Below are 23,464 nucleotides of genomic sequence, written 5' to 3' on the forward strand. Positions count from 1 at the left end.
CAATAAATAAATATTAGGGACAGAGAAAGGAGGGAGAGGAAATAAAGCAAATTCCTACTTATTTTCTCTATTATCTTGCAAACTTTTACTTCACTTTTATATATATATATGTATAGTATAATAAACAAAAGAAAGAAAGTACTTGGAAGAGCAAGGTCCAGAGGTAGACTGTAATGCTGCTCAGCTGTCACAAGGATTTTCATTGAAGAGCTACTCCCCACCCCCCCCACCCCCTTCCTAATTTCTAAATACTTTACATACTTGTGGGGAAATGTCTCTTCTGTACAGCACCTCCACCGAGCTCACATCAGCCTTTTGCAATCAATGCATACTCTACATTAAAATGACAAATGTTACTGAATACAGAAAGTTATTTTGCTAACGAGACCTGTCATTTTACCTATTTCTTGGGTAGCACAACTGTAAACAATTATAAAGATGTGCAGAAAGTGAACGCACAGCAAAAAGAAAGTAATTCACAGAGCTGAGACCACCTTTGGGCCAGCTGCAGCAGTACTGTAATATTTAATTCTCTTTCCAGATTTTATCTTTCCTGCAAACCACAGACTCCATGTAACTGCTTCATGTTACACCAACTGTATGTGCCGTGCATGGTATTACTTAAGATAAGATTCTCTCCAGCACACAGACTACCTGTAACATCATCTGCATTTTAGATATCTCAAAAGAGCAGGTAGTTGTAGAACCGGAGGGATTTTTTTAGTGCTTTGCAAAGACGCTCTCATGTTTAGTCATTACCTGTGATTCAAATAGCGTATGAACCACCTCTTCTTACTCGTCTATTCTGCATATGTTTGAAAAGCAGTGCATTAACATTATTATGCATGTAAAATCCTATTTGAAATCCAGAGAGGTTCCACGACCCCGACACAGCACAACTAGCTGGAAAATCTTGGATGACAGTGCCCCTCTCTGGTCAGAAAAGATTAGTGCATATTTGCAGGGTCTCTTACAAAACCAGAAGTCTTGTCTCGCAAACCGCTTTATAACTACACAGAATGTTCTGATTGAGAGCAACAAAACGTTCAAATATTAACTTTAACTGAGCTGAGCATTGCTTGCTGATTTATAACCAGTAGCACCATGGCTACCTTCACATGAAAGGTACAGTACACTGAGTTACTCTGCATCATGCAAGTGTACATTTTACACTTAATTTACCAGTCAGAGCTGAAACTACCCCAGTGTGCAAGTTAGAATACCTCCAAGACCTGAATAAAGTTGAGGGTCTGAACCAAAGCCATGTTTTGAGACTCAAAACTGATATATACCTTGGTTAAATCACAACAGCTGCATGGGCAAGCAGAACAGGCAGCAAGATTTGATAGGTTTACTATGGTCCATGATGAAATTAATAGCAAAAGGACAGAAATTACCTGCATCTCTGTCCACAGCTTCCACCTTTATGACAAACTGCCCTGGATCTTGGTTTTCACGAACTGCAGTCTCGTAAAGTTGCTTCAGAAATATCGGGGTCTCATCATTAACATCAGCAACAATGATGGTTAGAACTTGTGAGGCAGAGAGAGCTGGGCTGCCATCATCAAGAGCCATGACTGTCAAATTGTAGCACTCCTGAGTCTCACGGTCCAGAAGCTGGGCTGTAGTTAAGAGTCCTATTATAAAGAAAGAAGTTATTATGAAGTATTCTGAAGGTATTAAAAAAGTATTCTTATCCAGGTTAGGATCCCAGTTGTTCCAGCACTCACAGCTTCAATGGCAGCACCACTGTGCACGCCGTGCCACCGCAGCAAGTCTTCCAGACTTTGAAGTCAATCATTACATGTGATTAGGCTGACAATTTGCCCAGAAATGCTCATTTTGATGTCAAGGAAAACAGAGATTCATAGAATATTCAAGTGAAGTTCAGAGATTCCTTTTCATTTAACTTTGGTCTCAACTTTTTAGCTTTAACTTAAATATTTGTCTTCTTTAGCACATAAGTTATGCAATTAGGAGTCTACAAATCAGTGTCAGCTATATCCCCTAATGTATTCAAAACCGGAGTAAGAACCAGAAAATACTGCAACCATTAGGGCGAGATCTGCATTTGCATGCAGACGGTATAATAGTTGCACAACTCATTCAGGAGTGAGAATATTTCAGAGGGCTGATGAAATTCATCAGCACTTTGAGCTGCTACCAAGCATTCTCCACCACAGCGTAATGCACACTCCCTGATCTTGACTTTGCCTTTCCTTGTGTGTATGTATAGCAACATATGTGTGCATCATGCAAAAATGAGGACGAAGCATTTCACTGCACACACTTTCTTCCCACATTCCTTAATGTGCTATTTGGAAGGTGCTCCAGTACATCTGCACAACACAATAACAGTGTCATGTGGAAATTTTTGAGCTGAGCATCATTGAGCTTGCCTACTGTACGTAGTACTGCCATGCTTGTGTGGCGCTCTGCCCAAGGTTATCATCCCTGAGGACAGTAAGTACCATCAAAATGCGGTATTTCATGCACATGACATTGTATGCACTCCTAAATATTACCATGAAAAGCACAAGACAAGAAACTCCAGAGAACAGAAGTTACAGTACCTGTGATTTTATCCAATACAAATGCTTTGTTTTCATTGCCTGAAACAATGTGATATGTAACTTGTCCATTTCTTCCCTCATCAGGATCCTTTGCAATTATGCGGTGCACAAGGAAGCCCACCTCCACATCCTCCATGACATAGGAAAGAGGTGAAGATGTAAAACTGGGACTGTTGTCATTGGTATCTAAAATAACAATTTTCACAGCCAGAGAATCAAGTCTGCGATCACTCAGATTTATTGCCTGGTCTGTCGCAGACACTGTAAGGACCACGGAGTGAACGATCTCCCTGTCTAGTGCAAAAGCTGTGGTCAAGGTGCCGTACAAAGGGTGAATATGAAATAGATTTTCATCCATGTTACTAATTTCTAGGGAATACTGTATTTTGCTGTTCAGAAAACTGCCATCTCCATCTTTTGCATTGAATGTGTAAACCACAGTGCCAATAGGTACATTTTCCTCTACGCCAACCACTACAAAGTCATCTTGAAAAAAAGGAGAATGATCATTCTGATCTTCTACATCAATACTTAGGAAAACAGTGTTATTCTGTGGAGGATTATTGTTATAATCCTTTATAATAACTTGCAAAAGGAAGTGCGAAGCTGTTTCATAGTCAAGTTCCTTGGAAAGAAAAAGGTCTCCTGTCAAGCTATCTATTTCAAAATGAATATCATCATCATCATCATCATCTCTAGCGATACTGAAATGCAGTTTCCTGTTGGCAGTTAGATGATTATCAGGCCACTTCAGAGCATTCAACACTTGTGCAGGTCTAAAATTTTCAGGTATGACAAAGTGCTTGAAATCTTGAGAGAAGACAGATCTCCCATTGGGAAGTGGGATTACCTACAACAAAAGCACAAAGAATGCAATACTTTCCCATTGTTATTACAAGTAGTATAATTATTTCTTTTGCCTCAATAGCTTATTATTTGTGACTATATTTATCGTAAGTATGCCTCAAAGCCAGAAAACAAACTCAACATGCTCCATAGAAGTTCAAATTGTCTGTGGCCAGTCATTCCATAACTCTGTTTTTCATTCCTACATTAAAAGAAGGAACAAGACTCTCTCACCCCTTGAATAACAGGGTCTGAAGACAAGATGACTTGAATATTGCTATCTCTGCCCCTACTCTGAAGCACTTCAATTGCCTTTGACATAGGACAGTCTGACAGGGACAGATGTGACAAAGAAAGCACAGTAGTTATGCAGTTTGCCAAACAGAGATAGCTGGGGATTTTTGAGGGTTGTTTATATCATTGCAGGGTTTCATTCATTATAGATTGCTGCAGAGTTCCAAGTTAATGTTTTAAAATGGAAGAATCTCTTCCACTGTGGGAACTGCATTTGCCTTCTCTTGACTGCAGCTTTTTTTTTTCTTCTCCCCAAGCTATCCAAAACTAACCAACTTTTGGGTGACATGAAAATAGCAGCCCCAGTGACATTCAACCTCTCATAGAGGAGCACACAGGCAGCCTGGACAAAGCAGCCCCACTGCATCTCAATGAACAGCAGGTGGCCGGCTGTGGAAAGAGCACATGCTGGATTTCACGCTCCCACGCGGACTAGCCCTGTATAAACCAGCACAAAAGTATGAGCTATCCTTCTCCCGGGTTACAGAGACAAAGTATTTTCCTTCTCTTTTCCAGTGTTCATAATGACTTTCTACTAAACCACAAACATCACCTACTTGCAAGACAATCTAGAATGCTGTTGTGCATTCTTAACAAATCAAAATGAGTCAGCCCTCTTATTTTCTCCCTCAACAGAAAAACAGCTAAACTACCATGAGACAAGGTGCTTGTAATTTTGAACCTCTTCCTTTCTTCAGCTGTTTTCCCTAGTTTCTCCCCCCCAATTTTTATTTTATTTTCAAAGAAACTAAGTATCTAACATAACTCTTCTATCTGTACAGCATAAGTAAGTACCTGGACATAAACAGCAGCCTGTCCTTGAAGTGAAGGCATCCCCTGGTCCTTGGCTGTGACCATCATTCTGTAGCCTGATCTCTCAGCATGTGACAGAGAGCGCGTTGCTCTTAACTCCCCACTGACAGCATCAATCTGGAAGTATCCTTTATCCTGTTCTAGGGGATAGAATGGGTATGAGTTACTGCAGATCCCTTCAGCTTGCCTCTATAGTACTGAACATTGTAATTAACAGTAAGAAAGAACAGGACACAGAGGAAAGGGAACCTGCTGCACTCATGGTAGCTCTTCTTTGTGGCTCATTTGGTTCACCTTTCTTCCTTTGAGTAAACAGTTATTATAAAACACTCAGGATTTAAAGAGCTACAGAGAGAAACACTATGGAGTACTAAAGCAACTGTTCAGTTGTATACCATCGTTATCACACCAGTGAGAGCAGCAGACACCTCAGGATTGGTACTCCTACTTCCAACATAAATTGGCAGGCAGGGCCAGAATAAAAACTAAGTCTTAGTCTCTGCAATAGCATGGATGATCAAGTAAGTAATGCTGGGCATACAGCTGGCTCATGTCCCTCACAGACAAGGTCAGAAAATAGCCCTAGCCACCTCTTAAGACACCATAACTGCAGGGATGCCACCTGCCCTGCCTGTGCTCTGAACCGGGAGGTAACTGGTGGTAACTAAAATCTTACAGCATATTGTTGCAGAGCAACTTGTGAATTTTGGAAATTATGCTTACATCCTTCACCAAGGACTGGCTGCATGCTAATAACAAGTAACTTCTAATTAAAATTACTACTTGCAGGTACATCATATTACATTTATGCTAGAATTGCAAAGAAAAATTCTACCATAGAAGAGTAAGTAGTTCTTTGGGACTTAAAATCATAGAATTGTTTAGGTTGGAACAGATCATTGAGTCCAACCATAAACCTAACACTACCAAGTCCACCTTTAAACCATGTCCCAGAGTGCCACATCTACACATCTTTTAAATGCCTCCAGGGATGGTGACTCAATCACTTCCCTGGGCAGCCTGTTCCAGCGCTTGACAACCCTTTACACGAAGAAATGTTTCCTAATATCCAATCTAAATCTCCCCTGGCAGAAATTGAGGCCATTTCCTCTCATCCTATCAATTGTTACTGGGGAAAGAGACTGACTTCCATCTTCCCCATTTTCAAGAAATGCAACACAAATTACTTGCCAATTTTCAGTAAAATGGGAAAGTATCTATTACTGGGTATACCTTACCAGAAACTGAGAAAATGGAATTTGCCATTACTACTTCTCTCTTAGAACACTATGAAAACACCCTTTTGTTATGTGGAGATTTAATAAGGTGTGCTAGTGGGTTAAAGTCATGCAGCATAACAGCTGCAATTCTAATAAGCAGCTGTGGTAAAAATAAATTCAGTGCAGATGTAGTACACAAAACATCCATAAAGAACTTTATTTCCATAGGCACCTAAGTGAGCATGAAGCTGTTTATGTTCTCCAAATCTGCACATGCAAATTAGTTAGCTGCATATACAGATGTTGGTTTTTGTAGACAACCACTTCACCTGCAGCTGGAAAGTATCTGCACCTGTGCAATTTGAAAACAATACTGAGCACACCAGATACAAAACAGGGGTTTCACAATCAACAAAGAGGAGGGGTTTTTCAAATATTGTTCTGCTATTTTTGACTAACTATAGGTTCCTAATGCTCCGTGAGTCCCTTCTGGGTTGACTCTTGCAGTCTGGAATGTAACAAGGAAATTGCCGACAAAGGAAATAATATGTAGACACAATTATATTGGATGAGACAGTCCCGCACTCTGCATTTTTCATGATAGTTTCGAAATATTAATGGCGCTATATTACTATTTTCATAAATAGCTTTTGGTTACTTTCCTGGTTTAGGTCCCAACAGTATGTCTACATTCACAGATACGTTATTTTGTTCCATATAGAGTTTCACAGCACAAAATCCCAGCTAAGCAAAAGGCAGAGGAGATATGAAAAACAGAACACATAATGTGAATTGCATGCATAGAATTTTAACATTTTGCTAAAACTGACATTTAAAATAACCAATAGGGAGAACTAACAAGAACAAGAAAACAGTTAACAGATGACTATTCCCTTCATTTTTCTACCAAAATAAAGCTACAGTTACCAAACTGAACCAAAAATAAAAAATAACTTAATAACATAATAATCAGAGAACAAAAACATCCCCAGTATGTAATTGCAACCTGAGCATGAGGCTATGAGGATTCATCCTTGTTTCAGGAGTGATGAGGACAGTCAGTACCTCTTAGCATAAAGACTAATACTTGTTTTATTGTTTCATGTAGTAGAACAGAGCTAGAAATTCTAAATAGCTGAAGCTTATTTGACAGGAAAAAGGAATGGTCAGAGTCTACTTTTCTGAATAAAAGAGAGCTGGTCAGGAATTACCAATAGTGTTACCCACCAGAGTCCACAGCTCCATTAAAATCCTAATACTGCATGAAACAGTCAGTTTTGTGCTTATTTTGGTGGCAACGAAAGTGACAGAAAAATCTGATAATGCTGGAACGAGATACTGTGTAAAACCAGAACTCCTTGGGACTTCCACTGTGACAGTGTTTGCCATTTTCATCTTTTTTTTTTTGGTCTGGTACTGCACTAAGAAGCCATTTCTCCCAGACAGCTTGAACACCATGGGGTTGCTGCAGCCTTTTGCAAGTCTAGGAATGCTCTCTGCATGCTGCTTGCAAATCACCCTGGAGAACAAGTACTTGTCCACTGACATACGTTCAACACTTGTCAATTTGTGTGTGTTAACGTGGCAAACTAGGCTTCTCCTAACACTCTGGTGGTCAAGTACTAATGTACGCACAGAATTGGTCCAAATAAAACTGTAAAAGGCTCTACTTTGCCAGTGCCAGTCTAACATACAAAGCAATAGTTTATGATGCAGTACAAATAGAGAATGCTTTTTGTTATAAACGCTATAGTACAAGCTATTGAGAGTCATAAAGAAGGCCAGGCAAATCACTTTGCCATTGGCAGTGTCACTAAGGAGTAATACACATAGCTGAGATTCACCGCCCTCTGAATTCAGTTACTCTTTCAGTGATAACACGAAAGTGGAGGTATGGCCATTGATCATGCATTCCCATACACACAAATGTCTAAGGAGGATTTGGTTTAATTTCCTGGCAAGAGGGAGGGGTACTTTGAAGGAAACACTTCTCTGTGAATGTTAAAATTCATCTGTTGTGTAAATCTCAGAGTTCTTTCACAGATTTTTCCTTATGTCATTTGTTGGCATCAGTCATCAGCCCTCCTGCATAGCTTGATCTATTGCTGCTATCTTGGCATTTCTTTAAGGTCTCAAGAATATTAAGAATTACAGAGTGACTCTTACAAGCTCAACAGCTGACACTGACACTCACAGCTCTTAGTCTTGTGGCAGTGCCTCAACTGTTGAAAAGAGCACTGGTCTGCATGCAGTCCTCCAATTAACCTGGTGTCTCTGTGTTTAACAAATAAGGCTGTAAATCAGATCATATTTCTTCTTCATATATTCATACTGAACAATGTCCCAGAACTTGAAAATACTATTTTAAATATAAACCAGGCAAGAACTTCACCATGAAACACAAGACCAGATGTTAAAGGCTGTGAGCCAACTCACAACAACAACAAAAATCAGTATCAGAGAAGCTCAGCTGTTTCTGGATTTGTTTATCAGGAAAATATCTCATTCCAAGGCTGGGAGGGCTCTTCTAGTGGTTTTTTTTTTTTTTGATGCTGCTGCTGTTTTTATCCTTTTGCTCTTTCTAGAGACAGCGTTTACAAGACCAGTCATATTTTGTGTTGCTAGTCATTTTTATAATTTGAACTCTCACTTACTCCCCTCTGGGGCTCTACAGTGAAGCCAGTAAAAAACATGCAATGTGCTGTTTGAAGAAAGGGGATATAGTTAGATATACAGACAGGCAGAGACCCCTGAAGAACACTTCCCATGTTGCCTGGCCACCAACCTTCAAACAGAGGATTGCACACTACTCATTCCCTTTTACTTAAGGGGGATCATTTTGTGCAAAATATTGTTATTCACAATGCAGAAATGTATAATTCTCTCCAATTCTCTCTGGAAGAGGCAGTCACTTATATCCAAATTAAGGGAATAATAGCACAGCCCTAAACTGACCCTACAGTATTTTATTATCTAAATATTTTCAACGGCAAAATTTTCAATAGAGTTGTTAAATGTCTCATTTTTTTAAGCATCTCATGTTGGAAGACAGCAGAGTTAGCTCCCTGGCCCTTGCGGATTTGAATCTTAAAAGTCCTTCCATTACTCCACAGAAGTCAAAAGGGTACATAAATAAGCAGTATAACATAATCCATGGGATTCTTTTGGTAATTTCAGCCTTGGCAAGAAGAGACTACAGATACCCTTGCTCTTTAAGAGTGAGGAGTAATGTAGCTTTGCAGTATTTTGTTCTTTACTCTGCAGTGACAAATAATAGTAATAAGTTTAAACCAACTGAGCCCATATTTGAGCTCTGCCTACACAGAAAACACTTGAGGAAATGCACTGAGTGGATGTAAATACTGGAAATGATTTTTTGCTCTGATGAAACAGCATATTTTGTGAGCAAATTACCACAGACTACAAACATCAAGCTTAAAGAGCATTGATTACATTAACCTGGTAAATAGAGCAGGTACTGAAATAAAATAAATAGTTCTGTTCTTTGCACCTCTTGCTGTCCTGAACCAATAGTGAAGCAGGGCAGAAGTAACAGACATGTTTTCCTCATTGTTTACAGATGGAGATCTCTTGTGTAAAACTATAGCAAGTGGTATGTGGCAAAACCAGAGATCACATTTCTCTCTCTTATCAGCATTAATGCCCCAGTCCCACTAACGTTCAAATTTAGGACTGCTCTGTTATCGATTCCACTGCACGCAAAACTGGATACCATAGCTTACCCCAGAAGTGAACCAATACATGCAGCAATTGCAGGAAAAACTATAGAGGAGAAGTGTTTTTAAGTGGCCACACTATGTCAGGCTAACACAGCGCTAACCAAAGGGTGAAACATGAGCTAAAAACCACAAGCCTCATTGTTTGCCCAGATTATCTGCTGATCCTTCCGATCCCTGTCTCAGACTGTCATGAACCATTCTTCTAGAAAATTTTCAATTGGTCATGGGAAAAGGGAGATTGTTTCTCCTTTAAGATGTTAACAACTGAAATACTAAACTGTACAGTACAAGATCATGGCCCTAATCTTTTCTAAGTGTTCTCTGGCCAGCTGGCAATCAAGCAATCAAACCCCTGGGAAGATGGGGCAGAGAGGAAAGGGAGAAAAGGTAACTGCTTGAGCCTTTTTCAACACTTTGTAAGACATATGATGTCCTGATTCCTATTTACAGAGCCACATTTATTCAAACAGACACAAAACAGACATAGCATCCTGTATGTATTCTAGTTTTAAAACTCTACTTCAATGTATCTTTTCTTATGAATAACACTTTAAATTCTTACCTGACTCTATTGAATATAACACAACACTGTTGTTTCCAGAATCAGGGTCTTTTGCAAAGACAGTGGTAATAAGTGTCCCTGGTGGCTGGCCTTCCAAAACCTGTCATCAAGCAGTTTATAAATAATTTGGAAATACACATGGATAACAGTGAGTCTTAAAATAAATTCCTTGCCATAACACAAGAGTTTACCTGTTGCTCTGTTTTCCATTTCATTAATATTTACAGTAATACAAAGAGCCTTTCAGGACCTGATAAATAATACAGCTCTAGCAGTCTGTAGTCTGCATACATTGCTATTTCAAAAGCCTTTACTTGAGCAGACTCAGAGGTCAGAAATTAAAATAGATTCTAATGCACACCTAAATAAAATTACATGTATATATCCTCTACATCTAACAGTATCAAATCTTCTGTAATCATTCATTCATATTTTGAAATTCCCAAATATATCCGAGTCTCAGTGCAGGATTTCTGTTTCAGAGCACGGGGGATTTGGGCTCCTGCCACAGGGTGGTGCTCGGAGCAAGGCAGCGCATCCCGCCTGCAGCACCCACCTTCAGGTGCAGTCCGTGTCCCGGTGCCGCCTGAGGGAAGAAGGGCCTGTTGTCGTTGAGGTCCCTCACGGTGATGTACACGGCTGCTGTGGCATTGAGCCGCGGTGACCCGTGGTCGGTCACTAGCACGGTCAGCTGGTGATGAGCTTGTTTTTCACGGTCCAGTGCAACCCAGTTTATGATTTCACCTGATGAGCAAACAAAATGAAGAAGAAAGGGAGTTGGGTATTTTCTATATGTTAGCAGTCGTCTTACTACGTGCAATTACATATTTAAGTTAGCATGAAACAATGATAAATGTCTTCTGGTATATCTTACTGCTGACATTAAAACCTCAGCTTTCCAAGCTCCTTTCTGCAGAAGCATCCTGTCAGTCAGTATGCCCTTCTGCTTTAGCACCATATTACTTTCTTTACTGCACAGTGGATGCCCTGGAGCAAAGGTATAAAACAGTACAAAACACTGTGCTGACCTTCCAAAGAAATTCATCTGGCCTTTTCTTCACCACACTTCAGGGCAGACAATATATCAGCACAGGGTTTTAACTGCTGACAAATGGCCTTTATTATGCCCCCAGGTTAGGAAGCTCTCAACACAATGTCTGTATATTAATCAGGAACCCTCATGTCTCCTATATGTACTAGAAAACCCAGTGAAAAAATCTGACCCAAACTTCTCTCCATTTGCTCAGCCATACTCAAGATAGCTGTAGATTTGTGGTTGACCACAGTCCTTCACACAGATAACCATGTATTATTTTAAGATCTTCCGGATTAACTCCTAGTACTCTATTTGCCTTTAAACTTCCATAAACATACTCAACAGGAACCTGCTTTGAAAGGGCGATTTTATTTTGAGATTTGTACAGAGAAATTCTGGGAAAGCCTATTCCCTCCCCTTGAGGACAGGACATCTGCGAACGGGAATTTTAAATGGCGTATCTTTGCTTGCTACATATCATTTTGCTGAACAGGATTATTTACAGTGCCGGTGCTCCTTACAGGATTCCCTTCCTCTGGGCTCTCCATGCTGTGGTCACCAGTGTTGAGCCATGTGGTACCTATTATAGTATAGTACCTATAGTACCTATAGTACCTAATAGTACCTATTACTAAGACATTTGGGAATCACTGCATGGTACACCCTGTGCCATGAAAAGATTTTCTCAGTCAATTTGATTTCTGTGGTGCCATGTACAACATGAACTCGGTTTTGAGGTAACTTACAGAACTTTCTGCAAATATTTTAAATCACTGTAACTGTCAAAAGTCATAGTTACCATTACAGTTATTTATGGCTGATTTGCACTTTTCAGCTGTATTTGATCATAGGCAATTAAGTTCCTCATATGAACTACTAAAGCTGTAACTCAAAACTCCTTCTTTTAATTCGTTACAGTCAAACACTAAAACTTATGACCAAGTCACCAGAATGGAGTAATGAAAAAATCAAATCCTAAGGGTTAGTTCATTCTTCATGAACATGTATTAGATCTATTTCATTCCCCAAATTGTGAAGCTCTGAGTTAGGATATTCATATACCAACCAAAGAGATTCACAGCAGTTCCTGAAAGCTTTACACTTCAATTCCCTTAGGGAAGGCTGCTTTCCAAAAGCACTATTAAGCAGATCACAAATCATAAAATGCTACCTGTGTTGGAATTCATCTTGAAATACTTTCCATCAGATAAGAGGAAGTAGGAAAGTTGTCCATTTCTTCCCGAGTCTTTGTCAACAGCTGTAATGGTGCCAACCACACCCCTAGGAACTGGATTTTCCTCCATTTCAAAGAAGTAGCTCTCGTGCGTAAACACAGGAGGATTATCGTTTTCATCCAGGACATTAACTATTATCGATGTACTTGCATTTTGCCTGAGGTTTTCATCCTCAGAGGTGCTGACCAGGGCTCTAAAACTTAGTATCTGTGTACATTCATAGTTCAAATGTTTTCGAAGATAAAGCCAACCAGTAACAGAGTTGATTCCAAATGCAATAGAATCCGTGCTAGGTTCTAAGGAATATGTCAGCTTGGAGGTAACACTGTGTAGATCAAGGGAGTGGGCTTTAACCTGAAGGATTCTGGCACCTGGAGAGGTAGCTTCACTGATTTCTACTTGATACACCAAGTTTTGAAAAACCAAAGTAGGGCCCATCTTCTGCTCTTCAATAATCACTGTCAACATCAGGAAAGAAGTCAGAGGAGGACTTCCACAGTCTTCAGCTGCTATATGCAGAGTATATTCCTGCTGCTTATCTGCAAACACTGTCCTGGTGAGGTTTACCACTCCAAGGCTTGGATCAATGCTAAATGGATTTGACTGCCTGCTTGCAATACTGTATTTGATAGCCCCATTTAAGCCACTGTCTTTGTCTTCTGCATGAGCAATGTAGACAGCAGTGCCAGGAGGCTGGGTATGTGAAATAGTTACCTTATCAGATCTGGTAAGAAATACTGGGGGGTTGTCATTAATATCGATTACAGATATGTTGACCTGGGTGCTACTGTAGACAGGGGAGTTACCCAGCTGTGACTGAACGGTGAGCACCGCAACAGACTGAGTTTCATGGTCAAGCTGTTTTTGGGTGCGGATGACACCAAACTGGGGGTCAATAGAGAATCTTCCATGCGGATCACCGGAGGAAATTCTGTAAGAAACCACTTCGAAAGAATCTAGAAAGAGAAATAACAACAAAAAAAGTAAAAAAGAAAAAAAAGAGATAACATTAATATTGGTAAGAACATCTGTAAAGAACGCATGCTGTTAAATTCAGTGGAATAAATATAAGTTACACAGATGTTTAACTTTGGGCTTTTTATGTTTCCTTCTTCCTGTTGCTGGAGCTCTTCAGTAAAATTTGATTGTATATAGTTTGCCCATTTATGCAGAATTTGATTTTCATCTCACTGGTGTGATAAAATTCTATAGAGAAAATAGTATAATAGCCTCTTGGTTTTCTCCGATCTAAAATATAGAAAGTAACACACATCTATAAATTAGTCTTATGGGATTAATTTCACTACACACTTCACTATAGGAAAGAATGAAACAGCTGGCAGGTCTCTAAACAAACTTGATTTTACTGAACTTAACTGTTCATAGAAAACCATTGCTGTTACCCTTACACATCAGACACTACCTAAAGCAAAAGCTGTTTAAAGGTTCAGGCTTATTACAAAGGCCACTCTGCAGATGCTACCTCACCCTGAGGACAGTGGTCAATGCACTGTCCTTCGAAAAGGAAGAAAATTAGTGAGGAGGACCTGACTAATCAAACTTACATAAAATATCTGCCTCTACCACCTTACACATATAGATCCATCATTAAGTTGGCATGTGGACTTATGGCTCCCACTGTTCTGCATAGGAAACAAATACATATGGCTGTCAGGATTCTCTGAAACTTCTGAATACTTTCTAATCATGAGTATTGCTCTGAGATTTTTTCTTGCATGGATAATGATGTAACAGAAGCCACACCATCATACAGATCCTTCCTCACACTTCCACAACATGCTCCCAGTCTCCCCACTTGCAATTACAGAAATCCAACTGGAAGAAAATGGAGGCAGTTGCCGATCCCCATGAACGACCAAGGAGAGTACCGTGAATCTCAGTCTGTTCAAAAGGGCATCTTGATACAGCAACGATTACACCAGTTGCTGTAAATACCAACAGTAAATACTATTTAATGCTTGACAGCCTGAATGAATAATATGAAAGCTTAAAAAAATAAATATCTGCAGGTATTTACTGTTAATGGTCACAGAAAAAAACTAACTTCAATGTAATCTCTGACTGAGCATGCAACTTACTTGCAGGCTCTCTGGCCTTTACAGTGCCAACTGGGCTGTCTTCAGGTGCATTTTCAGGAACAGAAAATGCATACCGGGATCTCTCAAATATGGCAGGGGCCAAAGCAGTCTGAAGGATGTTTACTGTGACGGCTGCATTGGTGGCAGAGGGAAGGCCACCCCCATCCCGTGCAGAAACGGTCAGGAAGAGCACAGAATATGTCAGGTGGCCAAGAGCTGAGATCAGGTAAATAGTTCCTGAAAGTACACAGAAATAAAAGAGCAATGAAATAAGTTAAAATTCAGCAGCCTGACAAAACAGTTTCAACATGAACCTCTACTCTTAGAGAAGGCCAGATAATGGGCACTTTTTGTAAGGCTTCTGAGAAGCAATCACTTGCTGTCTGATCACAAGTTTCTCATAAAATATCCTTTAATAGTAAATCCTAATGTCTGTTGAATTTGCAAGCTGCTAACAGTTACATTTTATATAAACTATATGAGATAAGTAATTATTTGAAAATGCAATGCTCTGTCCAGAAATACAGCACTTTGGATGCCCCTTCCTCAAGATAAATACATTTTTCATCCTTTAACTGTGATGAATGAGACTAGCTGTCTCCAAATACATTCTCTTCTGACTGCTAAAATAAGTCTTTAGTAATATTAGATAATTATGCCCAATTTTCAACTACTCTCCATATAACTACAGAAACCCACATCTAACTATTATTACCTAAGATGACAGTATGAGTAGAAAGAATGAACATGGCAGGAATCCTGTCCCATTCTTCTTCTATGAGTAAAAATTGCATTAACTACAAAGAAAGCTTTGTTTGAGTGAAGACTTCAGCCTCAGCAATGAGAATTATATTCAAACCACAGGTCTCTATGGGATGTTTATAACTGTCCACAACAATTATCCAAAACTGATACTTGTTAGTTGTTCTGTGACAGTCATTCATTGTCCTTTGCAAGCAAATTAAGGATTTATAAATGAAGATATAAACCTACAAATAAATCATTAGCCTTCAGAGCACTATTAAATGCCTGGTCCAGGTGAAGTGAACATAACTAGTTAAAAATTTAGGGGTAAAAACTAGATCAAATGGCAATACAGCAGCTCACAGTATGTGATTTCATAAATGGCATAACTAAATTATAACCTAAATTATAAATTAATTTATAATTAAGTATTACAAATTATAACATGAGGCACACACGGTGTTTACAGCCAGGTAAAAGATGGAATAAGTAAATGTAATTATGCCCTAGAGAGCATTAATATTGGTTTATCTTATCCATTCCAGCATCTTTCCTATCACTTACCAGAAGGAAGAACACTTAAACATTATTTGAGGTGGGAAAAATCCACCAATATTCTTTGGTGGTCAAAAAATTTTGCAGTACAAAGAACTATTTGTAAAGTAAGGTTTTGAACATGAAAATGAAGATGGGAGGTGTCCAAATGCAAGAAAATTCTCAGCAAGGACTGAGTTTAACTAAATATACACTAAATACTAAAATTGCAGTATGCTAAGTAGTAAGGTCACAGTAAACTCAAGTGATTCAATAGAGACAATTCCTACATACCAACAGGTATTTTTAAGAAATCACCTACTCTTTTTCCTACAGTTCATACAGTTTTGTAGACACTGGTGAAGACACAAAACTTCTAGCAGCTCAGTAAAACCCAGCCTTTAAACTTTGAGCTACCTTTGTAATTTCCTGGCTCCTGAGACAGGTTTAGTAGGAATGTTGTTTGGTATTCAAGTCAGACATTTAATTGTCCTATTTGTCAGACACGATAAAAATTTGATTTAACTCAAAAGTGCCTTAGGAGAATCAGTGCATTATTCAACTACAATATATCTTCTAGAAATTTTGGTGAAGCCACAACACTAATTTGCTACAATACATTCTTAAGCAGAATAATGGAAATATATAAAATCCTTATAAATATTCAAATACGCATGTGGTATACTTTCCAATTACACTGCCAGGACATTATGATAACAAACTGTGTCTTGACATGCTTAAAATGCGTTCAGAGGGTCTTCAGGATGAAGGAAGAATACTTTCCACTAACAACAAATGTCACATTCCAGTGTGACAAACCACAGTAAAAAAACAACAGAGCTACAGATGGATTCAGAATTCATTGCTGATCCAGCTCCTATGCCAATAACTGATACACTTCCAAGACTCAACCTTATTTTGGCCTTTTTTTAGTATTTTATTTTTTGTCTTTTGACGATTGGGTTTTACAGTTAGTTAGACATATACTTTGGTATTTCCTGAGGTAATCTGAGCAACTGTAGCTTGAAGGAGAAAGGGTTTTAGCCTTTTCTTTTCCACAGGTTAAACATATAAACGTGGATTTTAAACACTGTTGCTGTCAAATCAAGTGAAACCAATCAAATGGACTGTATTTTAGAAACTTGACTAATTGGGTACTTTTCTATTAACAAGGCAAAAAATATCTCACTCCCATTTTGGATACTTCAAGATGTGAAGAGTGGGAAATCTTCTACAGAAAAGCATCATGTTGAAATTTTTACTCTCAAAGCAGTAACTAACAACTTCAGAATATCCCTTAGCAAAGAGGGGAGCAAATAGTACTCCATTCCAGGAACTCCGATGACCTGGTGGAACAGACATATTTCAGAATCAAAATTCCTCCTCTGCTCATCTAGACAGATTATAGCACAATCCATGCCAAATCAGCTACAAAGAGGAGACAGGGAAAAAAATGGTAAAAGATTCATTCTTTTTCTGTGTCTTAGGGAGGAAAGGGAATAGTCAAGTACATCTCACCAACTTAGCCCTCTCTTGCAGGACCAGGGATGCCCTAAGAACAGTGGCAGATGCCAGTAAAAAGTACCTGTCTTAAATATGGTTCTTTCCAGCCTCAAAACTGTAGTATGCAGGAAAATTTTTAACCCAGTTTGACTTTTAATTATATATATTCTGTTTCTTTCAACATTTGTAGGACTCGGCATTAGCTTTGCATCTGGCAATATATAACCCATACAGACATTTGAGACAGCTCTACTGTATGTTGAGGAACATGACACATTAGGCTCTATTACGGAACTATATGACAGGAAAGAAGCTGTAGAACCAAGCAGCATCTGCAATCCTACTTTCTACGTGGTGAAGTAAAAATGTCAGACTATGACTAAAATGAACAGCCATGACTGCTTGGGTCCAAGGCAGCTGCCAGCATACCTCAGAGCAGGCTGGCAAGGTATATTTGATCTGCTGAACTAGAATCATAGAATCATAGAATAGTTAGGGTTGGAAAGGACCTCAAGATCATCTAGTTCCAACCCCCCTGCCATGGACAGGGACACCTCTCACTAAACCATCTCACACAAGGCTTCATCCAACCTGGCCTTGAACACTGCCAGGGATGGAGCACTCACAACCTCCCTGGGCAACCGATTCCAGTGTCTCACCACCCTAACAGGAAAGAATTTCCTCCTTATATCCAATCTAAACTTCCCCCATTTAAGTTTTAACCCGTTACCCCTTGTCCTGTCACTACAGTCCCTGATGAAGAGTCCATCCCCAGCATCCCTATAGGCCCCCTTCAGGTACTGGAAGGCTGCTATGAGGTCCCCACGCAGCCTTCTCTTCTCCAGGCTGAACAGCCCCAACTTCCTCAGCCTGTCTTCATACGGGAGGTGCTCCAGTCCCCTGATCATCCTCGTGGCCCTCCTCTGGACTTGTTCCAGCAGTTCCATGTCCTTTTTATGTTGAGGACACCACAACTGCACACAATACTCCAGGTGAGGTCTCACAAGAGCAGAGTAGAGGGGCAGGATCACCTCCTTCAACCTGCTGGTCACGCTCCTTTTGATACAGCCCAGGACACGGTTGGCTTTCTGGGCTGCGAGCGCACACTGCAGCCGGCTCATGTTCATTTTCACATCAACCAGCACCCCCAAGTCCTTCTCTGCAGGGCTGCTCTGAATCTCTTCTTTGCTCAGTCTGTAGCTGTGCCTGGGATTGCTCCGACCCAGGTGTAGGACCTTGCACTTGTCGTGGTTGAACTTCATAAGGTTGGCATCAGCCCACCTCACAAGCGTGTCAAGGTCCCTCTGGATGGCATCCCTTCCCTCCAGCGTATCAACCGGACCACACAGCTTGGTGTCATCGGCAAACTTGCTGAGGGCGCACTCAATCCCACTGTCCATGTCAGCGATGAAGATGTTAAACAAGACCGGTCCCAACACTGATCCCTGACGGACACCACTCGTTACCTGTCTCCAGCCGGACATCGAGCCATTGACCACAACTCTTTGTGTGCGGCCATCCAGCCAGTTCTTTATCCACCGAGTGGTCCATCCATCAAATTGATATCTCTCCAATTTAGAGACAAGGATGTCGTGTGGGACAGTGTCAAAAGCTTTGCACAAGTCCAGGTAGATGACATCAACTGCTTTACCCCTGTCCATCAGTTCCGTAGCCCCATCATAGAAGGCCACCAAATTGGTCAGGCAGGATTTCCCCTTAGTGAAGCCATGCTGGCTGTCACCAAGCACCTTGTTGTTTTTCATGTGCCTTAGCATGCCTTCCAGGAGAATGTGCTCCAAGATTTTACCAGGCACAGAGGTGAGACTGCCTGCTCTGTAATTCCCCGGGTCTTCCGTTTTCCACTTCTTGAAAATGGGGGTTATATTTCCCTTTTTCCGGTCGTCGGGAACTTCACCTGACTGCCATGATTTTTCAAATACGATGGCCAGTGGCTTAGCAACTTCATTCGCCAGCTCCTTCAGGACCCGCGGATGGATTCCATCAGGTCCCACGGACTTGTGCGTGTTCAGATTTTGAAGATGGTCTCGAGCCAGATCCTCTCCTACAGTGGGCCCAAGGTTTTCATTCTCACAGCCCCTGCATCTACCTTCTAAGACCTGGGTGGTGCAGTCAGAGCCTTTGCCAGTGAAGACCGAGGCAAAGAAGTCATTCAGAACCTCAGCCTTCTCCAAATCCTGTGTAGCCAGTTCAACCGAAAGCTTCCTCGGGGGGCCTATGTTGTCCCTAGTCTGTTTTTTGTTTGCTACGTACCTGTAGAATCCCTTCCTGTTATCCTTAACATCCCTGGCCAAGTTTAATTCTAACTGGGCCTTAGCCTTCCTAACCTGGTCCCTAGCTTCCTGGACAACATCCCTGTACTCTACCCAGGCAGCCTGTCCTTGCTTCCATTTTTTATAAGCCTCTTTTTTCCTTTGAATTTTCCTCAGCAGCTCCTTATCCATCCAAGGAGGTCTCCTGGCCCTTCTGCTGCACTTCCTTCTAGCTGGGATGCAGCACTCCTGAGCTTGTAGCAGGTGATCCTTGAATATCAACCAACAGTCTTGGGCCCCCCTGCCCTCCAGGGCTTTATCCCATGGAACCTTACTAAGCAGGCTCCTGAAGAGGCCAAAGTCTGCTCTTTTGAAGTCCAGGGCAGTGAGCTTGCTGCACGCTCTTCTCACTGTCCTTGGGATCTCAAATTCGACCATCTCGTGATCGCTGCATCCAAGGCTGCCCTGGAGCACCACATTCTCAACAAGCCCTTCCCTGTTGGTGAGCATGAGGTCAAGCATGGCACCTCTCCTTGTCGGCTCTTCTTATTACTTGCAGAAGGAAGTTGTCTTCCACACAATCAAGGAACCTCCTGGATTGCTTGTGCCGTGCAGTGCCATCGCTCCAACAGATGTCAGGGTGGTTGAAATCCCCCATGAGAACAAGGGCCTGCGAGCGTGAGGCTTTTCCTATCTGTTTGTAGAGTGCTTCATCCACAGGTTCTCCTTGATCAGGCGGCCTGTAACAGATCCCCACAGTAATGTCTCCCACTGCTGTTCTCCCTTTAACCCTGACCCACAAACTCTCTGTTAACTGCTCACCTGCCCCCAGACAGAGTTCCATACTCTCCAGCCTATCCCTAACATAAAGGGCAACTCCTCCTCCCTGCCTGCCGGGCCTGTCTTTTCTAAAGAGCCTGTAACCTTCCATTCCAACACTCCAGTCATAGGAGCCATCCCACCATGTTTCTGTGATGCCTATTACATCATACCCCCGTAGATGTGCACACATCTCTAATTCCTCTTGTTTGTTCCCCATGCTGCAGGCGTTTGTATAGAGGCATCTGAGGGGAGCTCCAATTGAAGCCGGCTCGTTGGCTGGAGTGGCTGGAATATATCTACATTGTTTCGAGCATTTATTATAGGTGCTGGCAACTGACTGGGTGTGTTGGGATGGCATGATGCCCCCCTCCCCCAACACATCTAGTGTAGGAGATCCCCAGTTCTACATTGCAAACACAGGAATAGATGGCTAACTGCAAGAAGCATGTGGCAGGAACTAGCTGTGTAAGTCACACACTTGGTGTGCGAAAACTAGAGGTATGCCTTGCTAAATAACAGGCTGAAGATGAGTCACAGCTTTTCTTTCTTTCCTGTTCTGTAATTAAGAAAATACAGTGGCTTATGATTGTTATTACCATGGTCATTTGCAGCCTGCAATCTGTGGCTTCAGGAAACTTTAATGACAATTAGGTTGCTGTGGTACAGATTATATTCTTCCATTATGATTAACAGTTCATACAACAGTTTCTGCTGACAATGAAAAGGGAATAATGAGATGGCTCCTCTGTGAGGAACGTTTTAGCAAGACCAAAGCTCTCAGCAGGAGACCACACAGACACAAATGTGGCTCCACTTTAAGAAGGCACTGTGTGAAAAATGCCGCTTTCTTTCTTACAGCTTGGCTCCCCATGTATATATAGGGACAGTCTTATCTGCTGCCTTTAATAACATTTAATTCCCTTTTTCAAAATCTATTGCTTATATTACTGCAGTGCCTTGAAGACGTAATTTCAAGTAATTTCTCATTGCACACAAGAGAGAGCTGGAATCAATTGTGCTTCAGAGGTGAATAATCATATAATTACATACCAGATGAAGCATTAACACCCAGCCTCACTTGCACCTTGGCAATCTCATTTTCTTGACTAGATCTGCATGGGTATAACTAACTGCAGAGTCCAACTTTTACAAATCAAAAACATGACACAGAGACTGCCCATCATGATTTACATACACATTTTAGATAGAATATGTAATGCTTGTTGAAACTGCCACTGCAGGCCTTGCTGCAGGGCAGGTTAGCTCAGCGCAGCCACACTGGAATGTACAGATGTTTTGCTGCAGAACAATCTGTGTTCACTGGCTAGCATAAATTGTTACAGCAGTTTCAGGGATTCAATGTACGGTGACAGCTAGTACTAATAAAGGGCAAAATCATGACTGTCAAATCTTTGATCTCCTTCATGCTTTCTCACTCACTGTTACGTGCTACAGTACTAACTTCCAAGAACTTCTTGCTCTCTGCTTTGTGCCTATTAACAATGAAAGATAAAAGAAGCCAATGCTTGTGCAGAACATGCAAACACATTAGTGAAAGACAGGATTCTGCAGCACCTGCCATCTCCCGGTAATTCTGATGGGATTTGTTGTTCTTATTTTTGTGGAGATGCACCCTACTCCACAGGTGGGTCAGCTGCTAAGGGCTGTTTCTCAAGTGTTAAAGACAGGAGACAGGGGTACACATCTAATGATTCTCTCAAAATATGTATCTGATCATCTTCATGATCCTGTGTTCAGTCCTAACATTACAACAGCCTCTATCACCAAAGTAGGTTCACTCACCAAAAGCACTTTTTGTACAGCAGACATGATACTGGTTATCCCAATTGGATTTCTGCACATAACCTCTCGCTGACCAATTTGAAAACCTGTTTTTCCACAGGGTCCTCAGTAAGCAAAGCAAAAAACAGACCTACATTTATAGCTATTTGTAGGTAAACAAAATATTTTCCACTAGTCAAGCACGGCAGAGGCAAAGATAAAAATCAGGACACACTAACTTCAGGACACTGGATTGCATAGAAATGTGTTCTTGCTTAAAAAGCTTCCAATATTTTCTCATTGTTCATGAAATAAGAAGGCACTTTAGAACACAGCAAGAAGAACAAAATCAGCAACTATCAACCGTGTCCCCTAAGACCACGAAACTGAACGCCCTAACAACTTTAAATAACATCAGTGTTTCTTCACCAAATATCCTAGGATGGGTCAGCTGACACAGCTCAGACAGTAGGCAGATGGCAAAAGGTATGCACAGCTCATCACCCCAATTCACCTTCAAAGCTGGCCGCTGGACCTGCTGTTTAGTACTGCGTATCTGAGAGCTGCATGCAGTTAGGAGGTGTAGGCTTTGCATGAACATTAAAACCAGCATTGTTCTAGGGAAGAACGACAGTGTTTCTGCTTGACATTTCCATTGAACTTTATCTGACTCATTGCCTATGCTCTAATCTTAGGTTGCCATTTAGGTTCCTGTTTTAGCTATTTACTTGTATTTAAAATGCACCTTTTTAAGTGAAGCTGCATTCTTGATGGTAACCATAACAACACTCTGCCAAATGCACTGTTTGAAGAGCTGGTTTAATAACTGTCAGGGGAAAGGAAAGAATTAATGAGGAATTACGTTCTTATTTACAGTCTACCTGCTGTAATACACACAGCTTCAGCGCATAACAAAAAGCTTTAAAAAGCTTAAGATTGATGGCATAAACACTGTTTTGCATTTTAGTGAGTAAGAGGACCATTTCAAGTCCAAAAGTATTTGCCATTTGAATGTTTTTCTAGTAATTTAATGATTCAACTGGTATCGATCTCTTGTCTACATTTGTATTTTACAGAAGCCTCGTATCTTGCACTGGGGATGCTTTTGATAGTGCCCCCTCGCTAGCAGATTTCTCTGCTAAACTCACAGTTTTCCTCTTAGAAAAGGAAATATAAATAAAATAGCTTAGTGTCTGTAATCAATACTATATAAAGATACTGTGTTTAAGCACAAGACTTTGCTTAGCATATGAAAGTCTATTTGAGAGTGCTTCATCCAAATCTGACCAGGTTGGTAATCTGCAATACAAGGAACCAGTACCTGGATCTGTAAGCTAATGTACAGTTTTAACACTGCGGCTCTCTACTGTTAGAGCATTTTTTATCATTTT

General features: G+C 40.8%; 1 protein-coding gene across 1 annotated transcript in view; it reads right to left on the bottom strand.

Moving 5' to 3' along the window:
- The window catches only part of DCHS2 (dachsous cadherin-related 2), a 118,988-nt gene that overhangs the window by 33,233 nt on the left and 62,291 nt on the right, over positions 1-23,464 (bottom strand). The window contains exons 4-10 of the mRNA XM_065665230.1: positions 14,419-14,655; positions 12,256-13,275; positions 10,605-10,792; positions 10,049-10,148; positions 4,509-4,666; positions 2,574-3,423; positions 1,398-1,637 (exon numbers count right to left, since the gene is read on the bottom strand). Coding sequence (XP_065521302.1) covers positions 1,398-1,637; positions 2,574-3,423; positions 4,509-4,666; positions 10,049-10,148; positions 10,605-10,792; positions 12,256-13,275; positions 14,419-14,655 — 2,793 coding nt within the window. The remainder of the gene's footprint in view (positions 1-1,397; positions 1,638-2,573; positions 3,424-4,508; positions 4,667-10,048; positions 10,149-10,604; positions 10,793-12,255; positions 13,276-14,418; positions 14,656-23,464) is intronic.

This window comes from Lathamus discolor, chromosome 1 (assembly GCF_037157495.1).
Source record: "Lathamus discolor isolate bLatDis1 chromosome 1, bLatDis1.hap1, whole genome shotgun sequence".
NCBI classification, from domain to species: domain Eukaryota; kingdom Metazoa; phylum Chordata; class Aves; order Psittaciformes; family Psittacidae; genus Lathamus; species Lathamus discolor.